At 41.8% G+C, this 19,432-nt stretch overlaps 1 protein-coding gene across 1 annotated transcript in view; it reads left to right on the top strand.

Annotated features, from left to right (window-relative positions):
* The window catches only part of ANK3 (ankyrin 3), a gene marked incomplete at both ends in the record, with an annotated part of 351,101 nt that overhangs the window by 222,416 nt on the left and 109,253 nt on the right, over positions 1-19,432 (top strand). The window contains 2 exons of the mRNA XM_080694807.1: positions 1,188-1,260; positions 1,430-1,492. Coding sequence (XP_080550933.1) covers positions 1,188-1,260; positions 1,430-1,492 — 136 coding nt within the window. The remainder of the gene's footprint in view (positions 1-1,187; positions 1,261-1,429; positions 1,493-19,432) is intronic.

Below are 19,432 nucleotides of genomic sequence, written 5' to 3'. Positions count from 1 at the left end.
TCCGTGAACCCCGATCCTCTGGCCTCCGCCTCCCAAATGCTGGGATTACAAGTGTGCTTCATCACGCCCAGCATAAAGACATACTTTTGGTTGCTAATTTGTCTTATCTTCAGCTAAGACTTGTAGTGGGATGGGATGGCCATGTTAGCTTTCCATCACTGTGAGAAAATCAATTTTAAGAGAAGGAAGGATTCATCCTGGGTCAGTGATTAAGAGGTTTTATTCCATAGTTACTTGACCCTATCACCTTGAACCTGTGGCATGACAAGATATCCATGCAGGGAGCAGTGTGTGATATTTGGTTGAGCAAAGCTGCTCCCCTCATGGCAGAGGGAAGCAGAGAAAGGAGAGAGAGAGAGAGAGAGAGAGAGAGAGAGAGAGAGAGAGAGAGAGAGAGAAAGGGAAAGGGGGTCAGGGGCAAAATGTAGCCTGCAAGGGTGTAGCCCCAATGACCTACTCCCTCAAGCCAGGCCCCACCTAAAGTTTTTCCCCTCTCCCAACAGCCCCTTTAGCTATAAGTCTATTGATGGATTAACCCTTTATGAGGTCAGAGCTCTCAGACCCAGTCATCTCCCAATGGCCTCATCTCTGAACACTGCAGCATTGGGGACCAAGTCTCCAACACATGAGCCTTTAAGGGAAATCTAAGATCCAAACCAGGCTGAGCACTGTGGTGCACACCTGTAACCCCAGCTGCTTTGCTGGCTGTGGCAGGAGGATGGCAAGGTCAAGGCCAGCCAGGGCAAAAAAAACGTGTTTTTAAAGGGATGAGGATGTAGCTCAGTGGTAGAGTACCCCTAGGTTCAATCCACAGTACCAAAAGAAAAATCCCAAAATCCAAATCATAACAATTGCACTTTCATCAGACCATGGAGAAGTATAGCTGTGGAGTAGGAGAAGTAATACAAGAATCTTCTCTTGCTCTGCAAAGACTCATTAGGAACCTAAATCTTTTAAGCTGTCCGGCTTTGCCACTAGAATTCTTTTGCCTCGTTCCTCACTGTTATGCATATGTGAGGGCCTTCCTGCTACTTAGGGAGAGAAGTTTTGATGTCTTTACATGTAGAGGGTTTAAAACACTCAATTTATAACTCCCATAAGAAACCAACTGAGAAATTTAGAGAAATGATTAGTCTCCTTAGACGTGTAAACTGCTCACGCTAACGTGACTGCTTTTTTCTTACCAGACTGTCACAGAGAAGCACAAAATGAATGTTCCAGAAACAATGAATGAAGTTCTTGATATGTCCGACGATGAAGGTATGAATGCGTCCTTTGAGTTTGTCGTTATTATGAGCTACTGTGTACTTGTTGGTTCCTGAAGAAAGTTCATTGCAAAAAATTTTTTTTTGAAATTTTGAAATGTTTTGCTATGGTATCCAAAGTATGTGCTTTTTATACACTTACGTTGTTTACTTAAATCATGCAGTTCGTAAAGCCAACACCCCTGAGATGCTCAGTGATGGCGAGTATATCTCAGATGTTGAAGAAGGTATTTGCAAATTTTTACTGTGATGAAATTTAACTACCAACTTCTATCTTTCATTTCTGATCTTAGAAATGTAACACTTCTCTGACTTACTAACCTTTCATATTATCCTGAGATAATTAATTTCTGTATCATTTAAAGAACACATAGTACTAATGATTGTCTTCTTTAAGTCTCTCACTCCATGAACCCCACTTTCCAAATTTAAAATATAAAATATCACTAATCATCTGGATTACTTTCTATTTTTTTCTGTCAAGCAAAAAAACTGATGTTTTTTTATCATTTACAACTGAAACCAAAAAAGAAAAGTGATTCATGTTGATAGTTAATTTTTAAAAAAAATAAATACAGGTAAGGGATTAAATACCCATTTTAAGATTTGCTGAGAGCTTTGCAATAAAAGCAGCTTTTGATTTTGAACTAGAAATGAAAACTCATTCCAAATAAAACTTTTCAAAATATGAAATTTCAATAATGATTTGATGAAAGAAACTATTTGTTTTATGCTTTACTTAAAAATAGCACTTTGGCAGTGCCATAATATATAAGTATACTAGTAAATGACATATTTAAAAGATCCATTGGGAAACTCACATTTTTATAAGTGAATAAGTAGTGTAAGAATGGCACGTTTTGGAGTTTCACTGAAATAAGGAAATGCTTACTTAAATCTATATATTTAAGTTTCTTTTCTGAATCAGATGAATTCTCCAAAAGTACATTCTACCTTACGGACCCTCCATATGCTTCTTCTCCTAGTACTTTTTGCTAGGATCAGTCCTAATGTTGCTAGCGTTTTGTTGTTGTTGCCTATTTTAGTTTGGGTTTCTCTCTTTAATTTGCACAAATCACTGGGAACTTAAATAATAGAAAAGTTTACTCACCTCAAAGTCATTTTAACCTTTTTAGTATCCATTAAGTGCATTATGGCCAGGGACTGCGTGCCCAGAAGAACTAATGCCCCTGTGGTCCACAGGGACCTGAGAAGACCCGTTCCATTGTCTGTCAATGTTGTTGTTTTTTGGTTTGGTTTGGTTTGGTTTTTTGGTGGTACTGGAGTTTCTGGAAGCCCTTCTACCTCTGGGCTACACTCCCAGACCTATTTTTTATATTTTTATTTGGAAACAGGGTCTCTTAAACCAGCACGGCTGGCTTCAAATCTATGCAATCCACCTGTCTCTGCCTCCCAAGTGCAGGGATTACAAGCGTACACCACCACGCCCAGCTGTAAATGTTGTTTTGATAAACTGTAAAGGATTTTATTTACTCTTCTTTGTTTTTCCCCAAAACATTAGATATATGTTTACCTCTCTTCTACCCCCATGTGGCTAATGGTTGTATCCTCTTGACGTTTAGAGTGATTGGTCTCCCTGTCACACTAGATTTCAGTGCATTCTCATGCAATAGTTCAGTGGAATTTCTTATGTGCAGAAGATAAAGGAGAAATGATCTTTTTATATGGATATATATACATACAAAATATGATGTCAGACATTTGCTTTTCAGGTGAAATTATTATAAAGTATAACATGTCAGACATAGACCTAGAAAGGTACTGACTGGTCTTTGAACAAAATACCCAACGTCAGCCACACTGATGAGAGACTAAGTGTGAATGGACTGTGTATCAGCTTTCTATATGTGGATAACTAACCAAATAATTATAAGACTAGAGAAAATCTGAACTTCTGAATTTGAATATAATTGATCTATTTAACTATTTAACTAGAAATCACAACCCTTTCCTTTATATTTACCTCAGTTTTTTAAATTTACAATTAACAGACAAATTTTAACTCTCATTTTATCCATCTTCCTTTAAATTCCTTTTCTTTGGCTTCTTGGGTATTTTCATTGGCTACTAGAGTCAGATCACTTTTGATCTCATAATGCCGTACGTAGCTCTTGGTATTAAAAAGGAATTCTCAAAGATCACTCAATCTGAACAGATGTCTACTGCTGCATTTTCATTTCCTTAGAAGTTCCTTCACCTACATACCTCACATGGTGGGAATTCCCTAATTCTCAATCTTTCTAGTCCACTTGGACAATTCCTTTTAAAATTCTCTATTCATTGAACTCCCTGTGGCTCCTTCTCCCCCACCCCCCCCACCCCCGCCAGGGGCATTCTGCCTCTGAGCTATACTCCCAGCCCTATTTTTTATTCTTTATTTTGAAACAGGGTCTCACTGAGTTGCAGAGGGCCCCACTAAGGAGCTGAGGCTGGCTTTGAACCTGCTATCCTTTTGTCTCAGCTTCCCGAGTACTGGGATTACAAGTGTGTGCCACCAAGCCTGGCCTCCCTGTGGCTTCTAATAATTGATTCAGGCTCTAATCCATTTAACTGGGCTGATAAGAGGGCTGAGATCAAAATGCTGTTTAGAACAAAATCTATCTTTCCCATATCACAATCCTTTAGATACTCAAAAATATTTCTCGTACTTCTCAGTCTTTTTTTCCTTTGGGCCTGGCATGACCGCTTCCTACTACTGTTCCCCCACCCTCACCCCACTGCCCCACCCCCATTCACCATCACTGCCATTCTCCTGAGCACCTTTCAGCTTGTCTATGTTCATCCTGAATTCAGGCTGTCAGAACTGAACACAACATCCCAGGTGTAGTCTGATCAAAGCAGGGTAGCAGACCTATTGCTTTCTTCATGGAAGAGACTAAAAAATTTTTAAAGTATTTTTTGTTTTTTGGCAGCTCTAGGATTGAACTCAGGGCTATTCTACTTCTGAGCTAAAGCCTCAGCCTCTGTGTGTGTGTGTGTGTGTGTGTGTGTGTGTGTGTGTGTGTGTGTGTGTTACTAGGGAATGAACCGAGGGACATTTTGCCTTCTAGCTACACTCCCTAGGCCTTTTTTTTTTTTTTAATTTTGAAAAAGGGTCTTTCATTAGATTGATGAGTCTCACTACTTGCTGAGGCTGTCCTTAAACCTGCAAGCCTCCTGTCTTGGCTTTTCTAGTACCTGCAAGCCTCTGTCTCAGCTTTCCTAGTACTGCGATTACAGGTGTGTACCACCATGCCTGGCTTTATCTTTTTTTCTTTAATTTTGAAACAGTGTCTCACTAAGTTGCTGAGGGTGGCCTTGAGCCTGTGATCCTCCTGTCTTAGCCTCTCAAGTATTGAGATTACAGGTATGTTCCACCACATCCAGCTTAAGATCAGTTATTGAAGATCAAGATGTTCTGAGGTTATAACAAATATTTAATTTGACTTAATATTATTGTCAGCTAAGGTCCCTTACTTTTCTTATATGAGTTTTGCCAAGACATAGCTGCCCATGATCTTGAGTTGAAAAGAACTCCTACAGCTTTATTGATAGTTTTGACTTCTGACCCATTTGTTTGATGGCCTTGCCATAGGTCACTTTAGCTGGATTTTTTTGTGTGGGTGGGTCTAAAGATGGAACCCAGGGGCATTCTACCTCCGAGCTACACCCCCTGCCCTATCTTTTATTCTTTATTTTTAAACAGGGTCTCACTAAGTTGTGGAGGGCCTCACTAAATAGCTGAGGCTGTCCGCAAACCACGATCCTCAGGTCTCAGCCTCCCGAATGCTGGGATTACAAGCGTGCGCCACCACACCCGGCGACTTTAGCTGGATTTATTGCTGCTGGCTTGAGTAAGCCTATGAGCAGCCATGGCCAACATTCATGTCCACGAGTCCATAGGCAAGATATAAACAAACCTATCTACAGGAAGTGGTGAGGCGTCATCGTACTGGCATCTCAGAGTGTTGGGGTTGTCAGCAATTTTAAAAGCAAATAGAAATAATATGCCATACATACTACCACTTTATCTCAAAAAAGAAAATGTGAAAAGAATGTGCTTATAATATGGGGAATTATAATTTTAACCCTAAATTACAGAGTAAATGTTTAGGGATTAAAGCCAAGAGTGGTCTCGCTTTTCCTTTTCCTTTTCTTAATTGATTCTTCTTTCTCTTTCTCCTCTTCCTTTATTCTACTATGAGAAAGTAATGTGGGTGAAAGGATGTTTGATTTAATTTTGCCAAAAAGAAGAAACTTAGGGAAAACAAGTCTAGACATTGTTATCATTTAATAACTTGGAGAACAATGGAGCTCAGATAAAGAGTGGAACAAAGGTTGGAGCACCAGGAAGGCTGTGGGGGGAAAGGAGAGGAAGCAGCCTCGACTGCATGGGGTGAGCGCACAGGTGTGGAGGTGAGCCAGCAGCTCCTCCCTAGGCCCCGGGGCTGATACATGCTGCAGTGCTCCACTGTCCTCTTGGTATCTGTTGCAGAGGTATTACCTTAATATACTTAATGTTGATAAAATCAATATATTGGTTCTAGTGCTAGTCAGAGTCTTATGTTTTGCAATGCAATTTGTAATTGAAAAAGGAAGAAAATGAGAGAAATTGTTGTAGGGGGGAGAGAAAGAGAGAGAGAGAGAGAGAGAGAGAGAGAGAGAGAGAGAGAGAAAGAAGGAAAGGAGAGAAAGATAGTATGAAAACAGGAGACAGGTAGAGGAGAGGGCATGCACACTTGAAAGGGGGAGGGCGAAGGAGGGAGGCGAGGAGGGAGAGAAAATACTGACGTTAAGGTCCTAATTCTTCTAGTTTGGAATTCTCTCCCAGGGGATTTTCGCAATGGCCTTAATTTAACTTCCAACCAAAGTGTAATTCCTATAAATTATCTTTTGCAAATTGAAATATCAGATACACACACATTACTTTGCAGAATTTTAGTGTGTTGAGGTATGATTTCAGATTTACAGTATCATAGATGAGATGTAATGACAAATGGAATTAAGCCATGCAAAATAAAAATCAAATGGGCAACTCTCTGAAATATAACTCTACTCAAGAGGTTTATGAGACAGGGTCAAGGGAGACAAACCTTGCCAGGAAGAATTATCAGTTTCTTAGCTACCTACAGATTCCATTTGATAGGGTTGCAGAATGTCTTTTAGGATCAAATGCAAACACTAAATACTTAAAGCAAAAGGCCAAATATAAGTGTGGCAGAAATGATGATCAGGTAGGTATAAGTTTTGTGACATGATAAAGTGATAAAATTCAGAAACAGAGTAATATGAAGGGTGAGAAAAGTTGGAAGTCCCAGCAAATGAGCATGAATTCCAGGAAGTGAAGGGGCACGCCGGGTCCTGTGAGCCCCTTCAGGCCATTACTCTGATGAGGAAGGAGAGCCCACAGAAATGTTGGGCTGCTTCCAACCAGGTTAGCAGCTGAGCTGGTCAGAGGATGGATCTGACCTTCTGTGGTCTTAGATCATCTCTTTGATTGTTTGCCTAACTTGATCTGTGTTCTGATATGCAGAACCTTAGAGAGCGTTGGTATTTATTTATTTATTTATTTATTTATTTAATTTTTGCGGGCTTGGGGGTGGAACCCAGGGGCATTTGACCTCCAAGCTACACCCCCTGCCCTGTTTTTTATTCTTTATTTTGAAACAGGGTCTCACTAAGTTGTGGAGAGCCTCACTAAGTAGTTGAGGCTGTACACGAACCGCGATCCTCCGGTCTCAGCCTCCCGCATGCTGGGACTACAAGTGTGCGCCACCACACCCGGCGAGAGCATTGTTTTTTAGCTTGGGGGAAAAAAGTGTGTATTTACAAAAAGGAGCATCACATTCTTGGAAAGGTAATAATATCACAAGGTAACAATTATTTTTTAGAGAATTGAATGGCTCGACTGTTGAAGTATACTTTTGCTGACTATTTTGGTAAAAGAAGTATGCAGTCCAAGGTGGGCGTCCAAGCACAGTAAACTGAAAAATGATTTTGGATAGATTTTAGGAATATGACGCGAGTTATTCTAGTAAACATTTCAGAGTATCCTCAATCAGGAGAGAAAAATGAGATTTGACTTGGCATAAAGTCAAACTCAGAAAAGTAAAAGGAATTACTTTGGGAAATGTAAAAGGAATTACTTTGGGAATTATGAAGTAGGATCTTTAAAAAAAAAAAAAAGCACCAGAAAAATAATCTTTAGAACCTCTTGCTAAAGCTTAGGACCATCCGGCTACCCTAGTTTCCTAATTATCCTAATAAAAAAAATAGGGCTATTTTGTTATTAACAGAGTAGATCTGGAGAGAGACTATAAAGATTAGCTTCCCCAGATAAATCAAGAAGGTGATTTTTTTTTGTTTTGTTTGTGCAGTGCTGGGGATTGAACTTGGGCCTTGCAGGACCAAGGCAGGGCTCTCTGCACTGAGCTCTGCACCCTGCCCCAAGGATAGGGGTGCTTTTGTCATTGTTTTTAACAGCAGTGAAACCCTGCTTCACCTGAAGTTTTGTCATTTTAGGAAGACTTCAACTCATTTTCATTTAGTCTTTTGCCTATTTCTCTGCTTACAGTTGAACTTTCAAATGGATAATACATAATTGCGTTCATCTCTCAATGGCAATGTTGAAATGCTAACTTTGAAATCCCAGAAGGCAAGACCAAATCTTATTCTCTATTGTACCCCAAGAATTGAGTATTGCTCTTAGCACACAGCAGCGCTTCAGGACCTGTGTGGCCAGCTGTGGGAGTGAGGGATACTCCAGGGAAGGGCGTCCATGCTGGTTTCTAAATGTAGGCAGGGTATGCCGAGGGGTTAGGCCGGTGCTGGGGCCAGTGAGGCCGGCATCAGAACCTGCAGTGAGGCAAGGCCGGTGCTGGGGCCTCCGAGGCCATGATAAGAGCCAGCCGAGGGGTTAGGCCGGTGCCAGGGCCAATGGCCGGCATCGAAGCCTGCCGTGAGGCAAGGCTGGTTCTGGGGCCTCTGAGGCCGGGATAAGAGCCTGCCGAGGGGTTAGGCTGGTGCTGGGGCCAATGGCTGGCATTGGAGCCTGCCGTGAGGCAAGGCCAGTGCTGAGGCCTCCGAAGCCGGGATCGGAGCTTGCCGAGGGGTTAGGCTGGTGCCGGGACCAGCAGCTGGCATTGGAGCCTTCCGTGAGGCAAGGCCGCTACTGAGGCCTTCGAGGCCGGATCGGAGCCTGCCGAAGGGTTAGACCAGGGCTGGGGCCAGCGAGGCCGGCATTGGAGCCTGCCGTGAGGCAAGGCCGGTGCTGGGGCCTCCTAGGCCAGGATAAGAGCCAGCCGAGGGGTTAGGCTGATGCCGGGGCCAGTGGCTGGCATTGGAGCCTGCCGTGAGGCAAGGTCGCTACTGGGGCCTCGAGGCTGGGATCAGAGCCAGCTGAGGGGTTAGGCTGGTGTTGGGACCAGTGAGACCAGAATCGGGGCCTCCCATGAGACAAGGCTGCTGCTTGAGCCAGCAAGGTCTGGATCAGTCCACCAGGTAGCCAGGCCACCACTGGGGCTGTCAAGAGTGGGATCGGTACTTGCAACACAGCATGCACAGAGAAATATCGCAGAAAATATAAATCAGATGCTTCCCCTAATCAGCAATAACTAGGAGGAAAGGGGAAACAGGAAGAGGTCGAGCTATAGAAAGGGCCCTATAATGGAGCAACTAAGGTGACCAATCAGAGGGTATGGAATAGGGGAGGATGGAGCCTTTTTAAAATGCAGGAGGTACATAAACAAATGTATCAAAGTTAATCACCAAACAAGCATGGGATCGAGGGAGGGGGAGGGAATGGGATGGGGGCTGGATGAGGGCTAATTGGATGATGTGTGCTTGTATATCCTCTCAAGTCTTGTACTCCAATGTGATTGATATATGACTACAATGCACCAATTAAAAAATAAATAAAATTTAAAAAAATAAAATAAAAATAAATGTAGGCAGGGTAGAGAAGATTGGCTGACCACCTTCCTTTTTCTTTCCATTGAGCACTTTTTTACTGAGACTTCAGTCATAGGCTATGGGATGAATTGATGAACAGTTTTATAATGACTCTCCAAAGGTATATTTGCATCTCAAAGAAGGTTATGGACAGAAAAAGAGTTTCCATCTAAAGAAAAATTTTTATCTACTGGGACAGAGCTTTATTATAAACCAAAGTCTATTGTCTTTGCTAGCCGCTATTTGAAATAGGAATTATTGAGTGATTTTAACCCACACTATTCACTTTCCCATCTACATATTTTTCTACTTAGTTTCTCACAGATAGCTAATTCACCAGGCCCTGAACATACCCTTTCAAAACTCAGTGTCTCTTTTGCTCCATCTCCTGAGCCAACAGATGTGAATTATATGCCATCTCCTTTTCAGTAAGTCATATCAGTTCTACTTCTGTTTCCAGAATATATGTCAAACCCATCTTCCTTTCTCCATTGTCACCCCCCTAATCCAGCTCACTGACACGCATCTCATGGGGTCCACAGAGGCTCTCGTTACAAATCTCCATTTCTACTTGTACCCCATAGAGTCAGCTTTCTGCATAGCATCCATAGCAATCCTTTAAAAGTACCAGTTAGATCATGTTACTCCATTTCCCAGCTCAAAATCTCCAAAGCTTATAGTTTTTAAGATTCAGTCATGCCGTTGCATAAAATTGTAGTTCATTCATTCCCATGTCTCTATAATACATAATCGTTACTCACTCTACTGATGATGTAAACCTAGGTTGTTTCCCATTTTAGGCTACTGCAAGCAAACCTGCCACAAAGCTTTTTATGTATGTCCCCTGCCTCACATAAACTTATACTTTAGTAGAATGTAGCCTTACAAGTGTAATTGCTAGATTGTGAGTTATACGAAAACAATAAGATTCATCAAAACCAGATGACAGTAAGCTACAATTATAAAATTAGATAGGGAGATAATTTTTTAATCAAGGAAAGAAATATTATGAAGAAAGTTCACTATTTTATAAGGGAGTGAGAAAGAAAGAGGAGGCATGTAAGGTGCTGATGATTTTCTAGATCTTTACCTGGATGATGTTTATTTTTTTAATATTCTATTTAAATGTACATTTATACTTTTTTCTGTGGTACTGGAGTTCCTGGAAGCCCTTCTACCTCCGGGCGACACTCTTTTTACATTTTTATTTGGAAACAGGGTCTCCTAAGCCAGCGCACGTGGCTGGCTTCGAACCTGCGTGATCCTCCTGTCTCTGCCTCCCAAGCGCAGGGATTACAAGTGTGCGCCACCACGCCCGGCTACATTTATACTTTTATATTCATCTGTCAGTGTGGACCATGGGTACCTCCTTTCTAGTATCCTCTGTCACTTTTTGATTCCTTCCTATTATTCATCTCTTTTTGTCTTTCACTTTTTAATTTTTATTTATTTATTTTGCAGTACTAGGGGTGGAACCCAGGGGCATTCTACCCCTGAGCTACATCCTGAGCCCTATTTTTTAATCTTTATTTTGAAACAGGGTCTCACTGAATTGCAAAGGGCCTCACTAAGTAGCTCAGGCTGTCCACGAACCACAATCCTCCTGTCTCAGCCTCCCGAATGCTGGAATTACAAGTGTGCGCCACCACGCCCGGCTTTTAGTCTTTTATTTTGAGGAGTCAGCAGATTTGTTCCGTAAAGGTAAATATTCTTGAATTCTCACCCTATGATCTCTGTTACATTTACTCAGCTCTGCCCACTGTTTGACACAAAAGCAGTCAGAGACGCTACCTGAACGAGTGGGCCTGGCTGAACAACAGTCAAGATATTCACAAAAATAGGCAAGAGGCTGTGTTTGACTTGCAAACTACAGCCCACCTGCTGGTGATTAATCTTGTCTATTTCCTTCTACACTGGAGTGCTAGCTGCATTAGAGTCATAGCTCAGGAATGAATGTGTCTGGTGGCTTAACTCCACGCACCCACCTGTGTCTCCATCCCTGCTGGGATCCCAAAGTGGTGAACACGGGCAGCATCATTAGGCTGTGAACACTTGATGCGTTTTGTCATCTTCCCCGCGCGGTGACCCTGAGCTAGAGCCATCGTTGTTCTCTTTCCGTAGATGTGGGAAACAAGTCTCAGCAAGATCACATGGGTGGTCGGTGCTGGGTGACGTGCAGAGCCTTTGTGTTTCACCTCTAACATGAGCGTTGTCTGGTGAAGTAGAGGAAAGCCTCACAAGTGTTATTTAAGTTTTAAGTGAGCTCATGGATGAAGTATTTAGCCTAGATTTGGCAGGAAGTAAAAATCTCAGTAAATGTTAGTTACTTGGTATCTTATCTTGCTTAATTCAAAGTGCTCAAGAGCATTATTAATACTATTATCACTTCTCATTTACATTTAGTCCTGATCTAATTTAAAGCCTAATTTAACGTGTTATTAAAGCCAGGCGTGGTGGCGCATGCTCGTAATCCCAGCATTTGAGAATCTTAGACAGGAGGATTGTGGTTGGAGGACAGCCTCAGCTATTACTTCAGGAGGCCCTTTGCAACTCAGTGAGACCTGTTTCAAAATAAAGAATAAACCAGGCGTGGTGGCGCACACTTGTAATCCCCGCGCTTGGGAGGCGGAGACAGGAGGATCACGCAGGTTCGAAGCCAGCCACGCCGGCTTAAGAGACCCTGTTTCCAAATAAAATATGAAATACGTCTGGGAGTGCATCTCTGAGGTAGAGGGTTCCATCCCCAGTACCATCAAAAGGGAAGAAAGAAAGAAAGAAAGAAAGAAAGAAAGAAAGAAAGAAAGAAAAGGAAGAAAGAAAGAGAGAAAGGGCTGAGAGTGTAGCCCGGAGGTAGATTGAAGGACAAGAACTAAGCAGAGGCCCCACATGTCTTTCCTAGTGTGTGTATTGCTTTGGGACATAGGTAGGAAATAGAAAACAAACCAAACTGGCTTTTGCCTGGCTTTAATAATAGGCAATTGGGGGCATAAGAGAAGGAAGAGGCTGAAATCTTGCCTACAAGATGTACATTTTGTGAGCAAACGGATACTTCTTTGTATAAACCTGGGAATAATAATGGTTGCCAGTACTGTGCACACAGTCCTTATGTGCCTAGTTCACCAGGAGCTGTGACTAATGAGTTCTTGATCTGGGGCTGAGGCTATTTGAAGGGCTAAGAAAGCATAAACAGGAGAAAGGAGTGGCTGAATTTGGCTACCTTGAATTTAGCTACCTAATTTTTCTGCAAGTAGAAACCAACATTTCAGTGCCTAATTTTATGTGGCTAGTCACTACATCATTGTCTAGTCTTCTTCCCAAGTGGCACAGACTTTCAATCATGGGATCAGGGTGAGCAATCTTGTACACTTTTCTACCTGCGTTCTGTCCTTAAACTTAAGAGCTTATTGGCCAAGTCAGGATATTATCTAATCCCTCTTACATGACTGAGGGGAATTTCTGCATTAGGGGTAAGGAAGGAGTAAAAATAAGAATATGAAGGAAATTATAGTGTCTGTCCTGACATTGTCTTTCTTCATCTTTGCAGAAAAGACTAAATTCTCTTTCCTCTCTGGGTTGGGTTGTTTATTAACCCAACCAAGATCACAGGGGACGTTCTTCATTGCTACATCTGGGAAAGTTCCAGCACTGAGTCATGCATGCTTACTTTAGAAACTAGCCTGGATTAAGGAGCAGTAGACTGCTATACTGTTTTTTTAAAAAGAAGCACGTCTAGCCACAATGAAGAAAATCATGTTTAAAATTAAAGCTTCAAATTGAGTTTGTACTCTAAACAACTTTACTGTGAATAGGAAGAGTCATTTTGTCCCAAGGGATAAAATTGACTTGTTGCTATTTCTGTTTGACATGTGTGCAAACTTTGCCATTCAAACCCCATTTCTTTTGGACCACCTACAAAGCCAGCATCTAATGAATGCAGAGAGATAGAAAAAGAAAAAATTCAATAGATGGCCTTCCCAAAAGAGGCCCTTGAATTTTATAGTGATAACACAGTATTCAGACTTCTTCGGGTGTGTGTATGTAGGGGTGGAGGGGGACTGAGGATTAAAACCAGGGGCATCTTCCAAGCTATACCCTCAGCCCTTTATTTAATTTATTTTTACTTGAAACAGTGTTTCAGTAGGTTTCTGATAAGTCTAAGTTTCTGAGGCTGGCCTAGAACCTGTGATCTTCCTGTCTCAGTTCCCCACTTACTGGAATTACAGGTGTATGTCACAGTGCTCAACTCTTAAGCCTTCTTAAGGTCACCTATTTTACCTCCTGCTCATTAAACACTTTCTCATTTTTATTTTCTCCCTCCTTTTCCTCCTCCTCTTTTCTTTATGGTATTGGGGATTGAACCCAGAGACATTATTACACCTCCAAGCTACATCCCCAGCCCTTTTTATTTTTTATTTTATAACAAGGTCTCACTAAGATGACAAGTATCTCACTGAGTTGCTGAGGCTGGCTTCAAACTTGTGATCCTCTTGTCTCAGCCTCCCAAGTACTGGGATTATAGGTCCACATCACCATACCTGGCCCATTTTCTCACCTTACCCCATAGTTTCCATTGACTTTGAGAAGAAGAGCTGAACTATATTCTAGTGCTTAGTTCGTGTTTTGAAAGAATAACCACTGCTGCTGGGAGATGATAAAAATAAAGGGTTGGGTGGAATCTCATGGTCATCATTCCCAGCTGAGGGGCCAGGTAGAGGCAGAAGCGCTCAGGGAAGCGCACTCACCATAGCATTTACCCTGGGCATGGGGCTGTCAGCTCTTCTCTCCAACCCCTGACCCTGCCCCGGGCTTGCCGAGTCTGAGCTGAGCTGCAGCGCCCCACTGGCCCTCTAGCCTAGTGTTCAAGTCCCTGGAGCACACAGGGACCCCATGAAGTAGATGGCACGATCCAGCCTCCAGGCACATCACCTCCTGCCTGTTCTCACTCAGAATAGTCACAGTAATCTTGCTGAACATAGGCTCTGGCTAGAAATTGCAAAATGATACAAGAAATACGGATCTGGAATTTAAGTAGCTTTCCCATTAACTAACCTTGCTTTTTTTTGAGAATTAAAATATAAAAAAATCAAAGGAAAAGTCACATGAGCAGATACAGTCATTTGGGTGCTCTGGGCTGAAAACTTACTGTCTAAATGTTAGATGAGAAGAGTTGTAATTCTTTCTGATAAGGTTTTGATTTGATGGAAAATAATTTTCTCTGCAAGGTTATCTGTATTTCCGTGTCCCTTATTTGAACTTTCAGCAAATAAAACATGATAGATTGTATTACTCCTTTTTTTTTTTTTTGTACTAGGGATTGAACCCATGGAACTTCTACCTTCAAGCTACGCTCCCAGCCCCATTTCATTTTTTAGTTTTCTAAGTTGCTAAGGGCCTCACTAAGTTGCTGAAGCTAAACCTGATCCTGCAATCCTCTTGTTTCAGCCGTCTAAAACTGGGATTACATATGTGAGCCTCCATGCCCAGCTTGTTATTAGCTCCTTTTAAGGGGTTAATGATACCACATAGAATTGCTGTAAAGATGAAAATAAATAACACATATAAAGCATTTACAATGACTGGCTTAGAATAGTTGCCCAACAAACTAATATTTTGTGTGTATGTGTGTCTCATGGATATGTCTAGCCTGCTTCCTGTTTCAGGATTAGAATTAGGGCAGGAGAGCATGGGAGGAGGAAGGAGAGCTTCTTTCTCCTTCCTTCCTTCCTTCCTTCCTTCCTTCCTCCCTTCCTTCCTTCTTTCCTTCCTTCCTCCCTTCCTCCCTCCTTTTTTCCCTCCCTCCCTCTTCCTCTCCCTTCATCCCCTTCTTTCTTTCTTTTTTTCTTGTGGTTCTGGGGATTGAATGCAGGCATTCTACCTCTGAGCTACACCCCCAGCTCTGTCTTATTCATTTATTCTTATTTTGAAATAGGGTCTCTCTAAGTTGCTGAGGCTTGCCACAAACCTACGATCCTCCTGTTTTAGCCTCCCAAGTCCTAGGACTACAATTGTGTACCTCCATGTCCAGCCAAGGAAGAGCTTTGAGAGTAAGAGTCTTAAAAAACAAAAATGTAGCTGGGTGCAGTGGTGCACGCCTTTGATCCCAGTACTTAGGAAGGCTGAGTCAGGTAGGAAGATTGCAGATTCCAGGCCAGCCTCAGCAAGTTAGCAAGACCCTGCTTCAAAATACAGAGGGGCAGGGAGTATAGCTTGGAAATAGAATGCCTTTGAGTTCAATCCCCAGCACCAAAGGAAAAAAGTGAGTCAGCAAAATAATTGTACTTCCGCATGAGGATAGATATGTTTCTTAACACTGGATGGCTATTGTTATTCCATAATCCAGTTCCAAGGGCCCTAAAAATATGCCCAACCACCTCATTTCCTGCAAAGTATTCAATTGCCTCTCATGGCCAGTGAAGCTGGCAGCCTCCTATTCTGGGGACACTCCCATTCCTTTTTTTAAAATGGTATCCTCTGGCTGGGATGGCCAACTTCCCATTTGTACTCCTCTCTTCCTGTCTTAACTCACACGCTCTCCACTCACCCGCTGCCAAGTCTCTGCTGTCACGTGGTGTGGTGGTGAAGGGCGAGTTCTGCACTTGCTTGCTTGGGTTCCAACCCAGATTCAGCCCTGACTTGACATACGGGCTTTAAAGAATAAGTCAGCCTGTGACTGTGTCGTCCTCATCTCTAAAAGGGGAAGAGCAGTACCCTACCAGGAGGATTAAATGAGGTACACATGCACAGTGCTTGATCTATCATACTGAAGGTACTAGATAAATAGTAGCAGTTCTGCAGGACTGTCTGGATATTCAAAATGATTTGCAGACCAGCAACTTTGCAGTTACCTGAGAGCTAATTATATGTGCCAGAAGTCAGCACCTACCCTAGGTCTATGGCAGTAACCTCTGCAGCTTAACAAGTCCCCAGGTAACATAAATAGTGTAAGAAACCTTGCACTTATTTGAGTTTGTAGGTAATTCTGTGCAGTTGATATTACTATCAGATAACTGTCATTTTCTTGTAAAATTCCTTTAGACTAGTGCTTCTCAAAGTATAGTCCTTAGACCAGCAATGGCAGATTCACCTGGGAATTTGTCAGGAATTCATTTTGTGGGAAATGATTCTGATGCGTGCTTCAGGCTGAGAGCCACTGCTTTAGAACATTAGGACGCTTCCAGAAGCACCACATTAAAAACACACATCTCCTTCTTCCTGCCTTGTTATTTCATTTTCTCTGTTCCATCTCTTACAGAAGCAAGTAAGGTAGAATACTGCAAAATCCGAGTCCCTCTCCAGTTTGCTGATATCTACTGATACCCATACATGTTGTAAGGTCTGCTTGGCAGGCTTATGTATGTTATAGTATTGATAGACACACAGCCTCTATGATTTATCTGCAGTCCCCCTATTTTGTTTTGCTTTATTTTGTTAATTATATTCATTTTTTGAATAGGTGGTAGATGCACATGGTACAAAATTCCCAAGGTACGAGAGATTACAGTGAAAAGTAAGTCTCCGTTCCTCTCCCCAGTCATAGAATTCTCTTTCAATCATTCTACACATTTATTGAGCACCAACTATGTACCAGGCACTGCTTGGGGCACTAGATATGGATTAAAACAAACAAGAACCCTTGCCCTCCTGGCTCTTTTATTCTTTGATCACCATTGCCTTGTAGTATTTAACAGTACAAGTTTTCTACATCCAAGCCTTTATAGTAGCTACAATTAGGGCTCCAGAGTCAAGTCAACTGATTTTTTTTTTTTTTTTTGGTACAGGGGGGATTGAACCCAGGGGCATTCTACCTCTGGGCTGTATCCCCAGCCCTGTTTTATTTTTTATTTGGAAATAGGGTTTTGCTAAGTTGATGAAAGCTTCAATAAGTTACTGAGGCTCGTCTCAAACTGTGATCCTCCAGTCTCAGCCTCCCAAGTACTGGGATTACAAGCTTGCATCACCATACCCGGCTAAATCACATGACTTTCAAACCCACTTTTCTTATTTATTTATTTATTTATTTATTTATTTATTTATTTATTTATTTTATTTACTTATTTGTGGTACCAGGGATGAAACCCAGGAGCACTGTACCTCTAAACTTTTATCCTTTTAATGAGGTGCTGGAGATTGAACTCAGGACTTTGTTCTTGTTAGGTAGTGCTCTACCACTGAGCTCTACCCCAGTCCTTTAGTTACCATTATTTTTAAATTTTGAGACAGAGCCTTGCTCAATTGTCCAGGCTGGCCTCGAACTTTTAATCCTCCTTCTGCAACCCTCCCAAGTATCTGGGATTACAGTTGTGCACCACTGCACCCGGCCCATCTTTCCCGTATTTAATTATCTTGCATTATTTATTCCATCCTTGCAGACTGAATTTTTATTGGTCTTGAAACAGAGGTGACAATTGTATTTTGTATAGTTGTGTGAATTAAATGAAATATATAAAGGACCACGCACAGTGCCCAGAGCATAGTAAATGCTCAATAGAAATGAGTATTAATTATAACGGTGTGATCTCATTCCTCTATCCTATGGTGCAGAGTAGAAATTGATCTACTTTCTCAGTCGTTTTCACTTTTTCTCTTTGCTATACAATAAAAAAATCACTTTTTAAAGAATAATAGTAAATTTGTGTAAATTGTAAATTAACTGCTTTTATGTAGAACTATACTGAGTTCTATTAAGAAACCAACTCCTCATAGATTATGTTCTTTTTCACTCTTTCAGATCTATCTTTTTAAAATCTCAAGTAATTTGGAGGTTTTGTACTCTTAACCTAATCCTTTAAATGTTACAAAATACATATTTGGGGGGGATATTCTGCATCTCATGAGGTAAGAATTGGGCACTTTTAAGCAAAATCTCTAACAATATAATTTAGTACAGTTATTTTAAGGAACTTTATGATCCAAGTCTCTAGCCAGATGGGAAAAACAACTTTCAGTGCTTAGGAAAGCAAAGGAAGTATGGTGTGGTGATGGCTTTAAGATGGAAGAAGATTAGAAGAAAATCACAGGCTGAGGGAGAAAGGAGGGTAGAAGAGAAAGAGAAAAGAAAGAGTTCCTAGAAAGAAAACATCTTTTATATATAAGAACTGTCTTCTTTGTTCAGCATAAAGAGGATAATTAGAGGTGTAATGATTGCAATGGAGCTAGGGGTGAGACATGATTGTAAGCCCAATACTTGGGAGGCTGAGACAGGAAGACCACAGGTCCACAGATAGCCTTGGCTACTTAGTGAGGCCCTCCACAACTTAGTGAGATACCGTTTCAAAATAAAGAATAAAAAAATAGGGCTGGGGATGTATCTCAGAGGTAGAATGCCCCTGGGTTCAATCCCCAGCACACCACACACACACACACACACACACACACACACACACACACACATCACAAGGAAGTTGGATTGAACATGTTATTTCATGTTCTGGACCATCGACATTAACTCTAAAAAGAAATGTGGGCACACCTATTTGGTCCACCTCGGTCCTTGATAATCATTTAATATATTATTTTTCCCCCTGGTTTTATTTTGTGTCATTTTCCTGGTAGATGAAATTTGTGGATCTATGAGTGATCCAGTAGGATATGAGGAATCTCTTATCTTGTCCTGATGTAAACAGGGCTGGGCCGAGGCTCGGCAGTTGAAAGGAAATGCCTCCAATGGCATTTGAACTATTTGGTTAATGAACAACCGTGGGGTCCAGGTGGGCTTGGGAAGTTTAGTGTTCTCTTTAAAACATTTGTTAGGTTCTGGCATATTATTGACAGAAATGGATTGACAATAAGACCATCAGGCTCAAAACAAAAGTTTGGAAAGGCATAAGGTCAACAGTAAACAGATGCGATCTCTAGTGGTTTTGACCCCCATAGTCCTCTATACCGATCACACACTGCACTCCAGCACTGCAGGGCCAGCTCTGAGTCATTGGGGATACACTGGGCAATCAGCGCGCGAGTTCCTCCGCTTACCTTTGGACCTTGCCATTCCTCATTTCTCTGCTTTTCAGTTACCTATTACAGAGTAATACCCATGTCTTAACTCAGCAGTTTAATTTATTGTTCTCTCCCATGCCTGCAAGTTAACTAGCTCAGCTGGGCCCTTGGGATCATTCATGAGATTACAGTCAGATAGCAGTGGAGGCAGAGTAATGTGACCAGATGTCCAAGAGAGTGGCTTCATCTCAGGTCAGCACGGTTGGAAAGCCAAGGGCCGG

This window comes from Muscardinus avellanarius (assembly GCF_963383645.1).
Source record: "Muscardinus avellanarius genome assembly, chromosome: 4".
NCBI lineage: Eukaryota > Metazoa > Chordata > Mammalia > Rodentia > Gliridae > Muscardinus > Muscardinus avellanarius.
The sequence above is the reverse complement of the archived record's forward strand: the minus strand, read 5'-3'. Positions and strand labels throughout refer to the sequence as shown.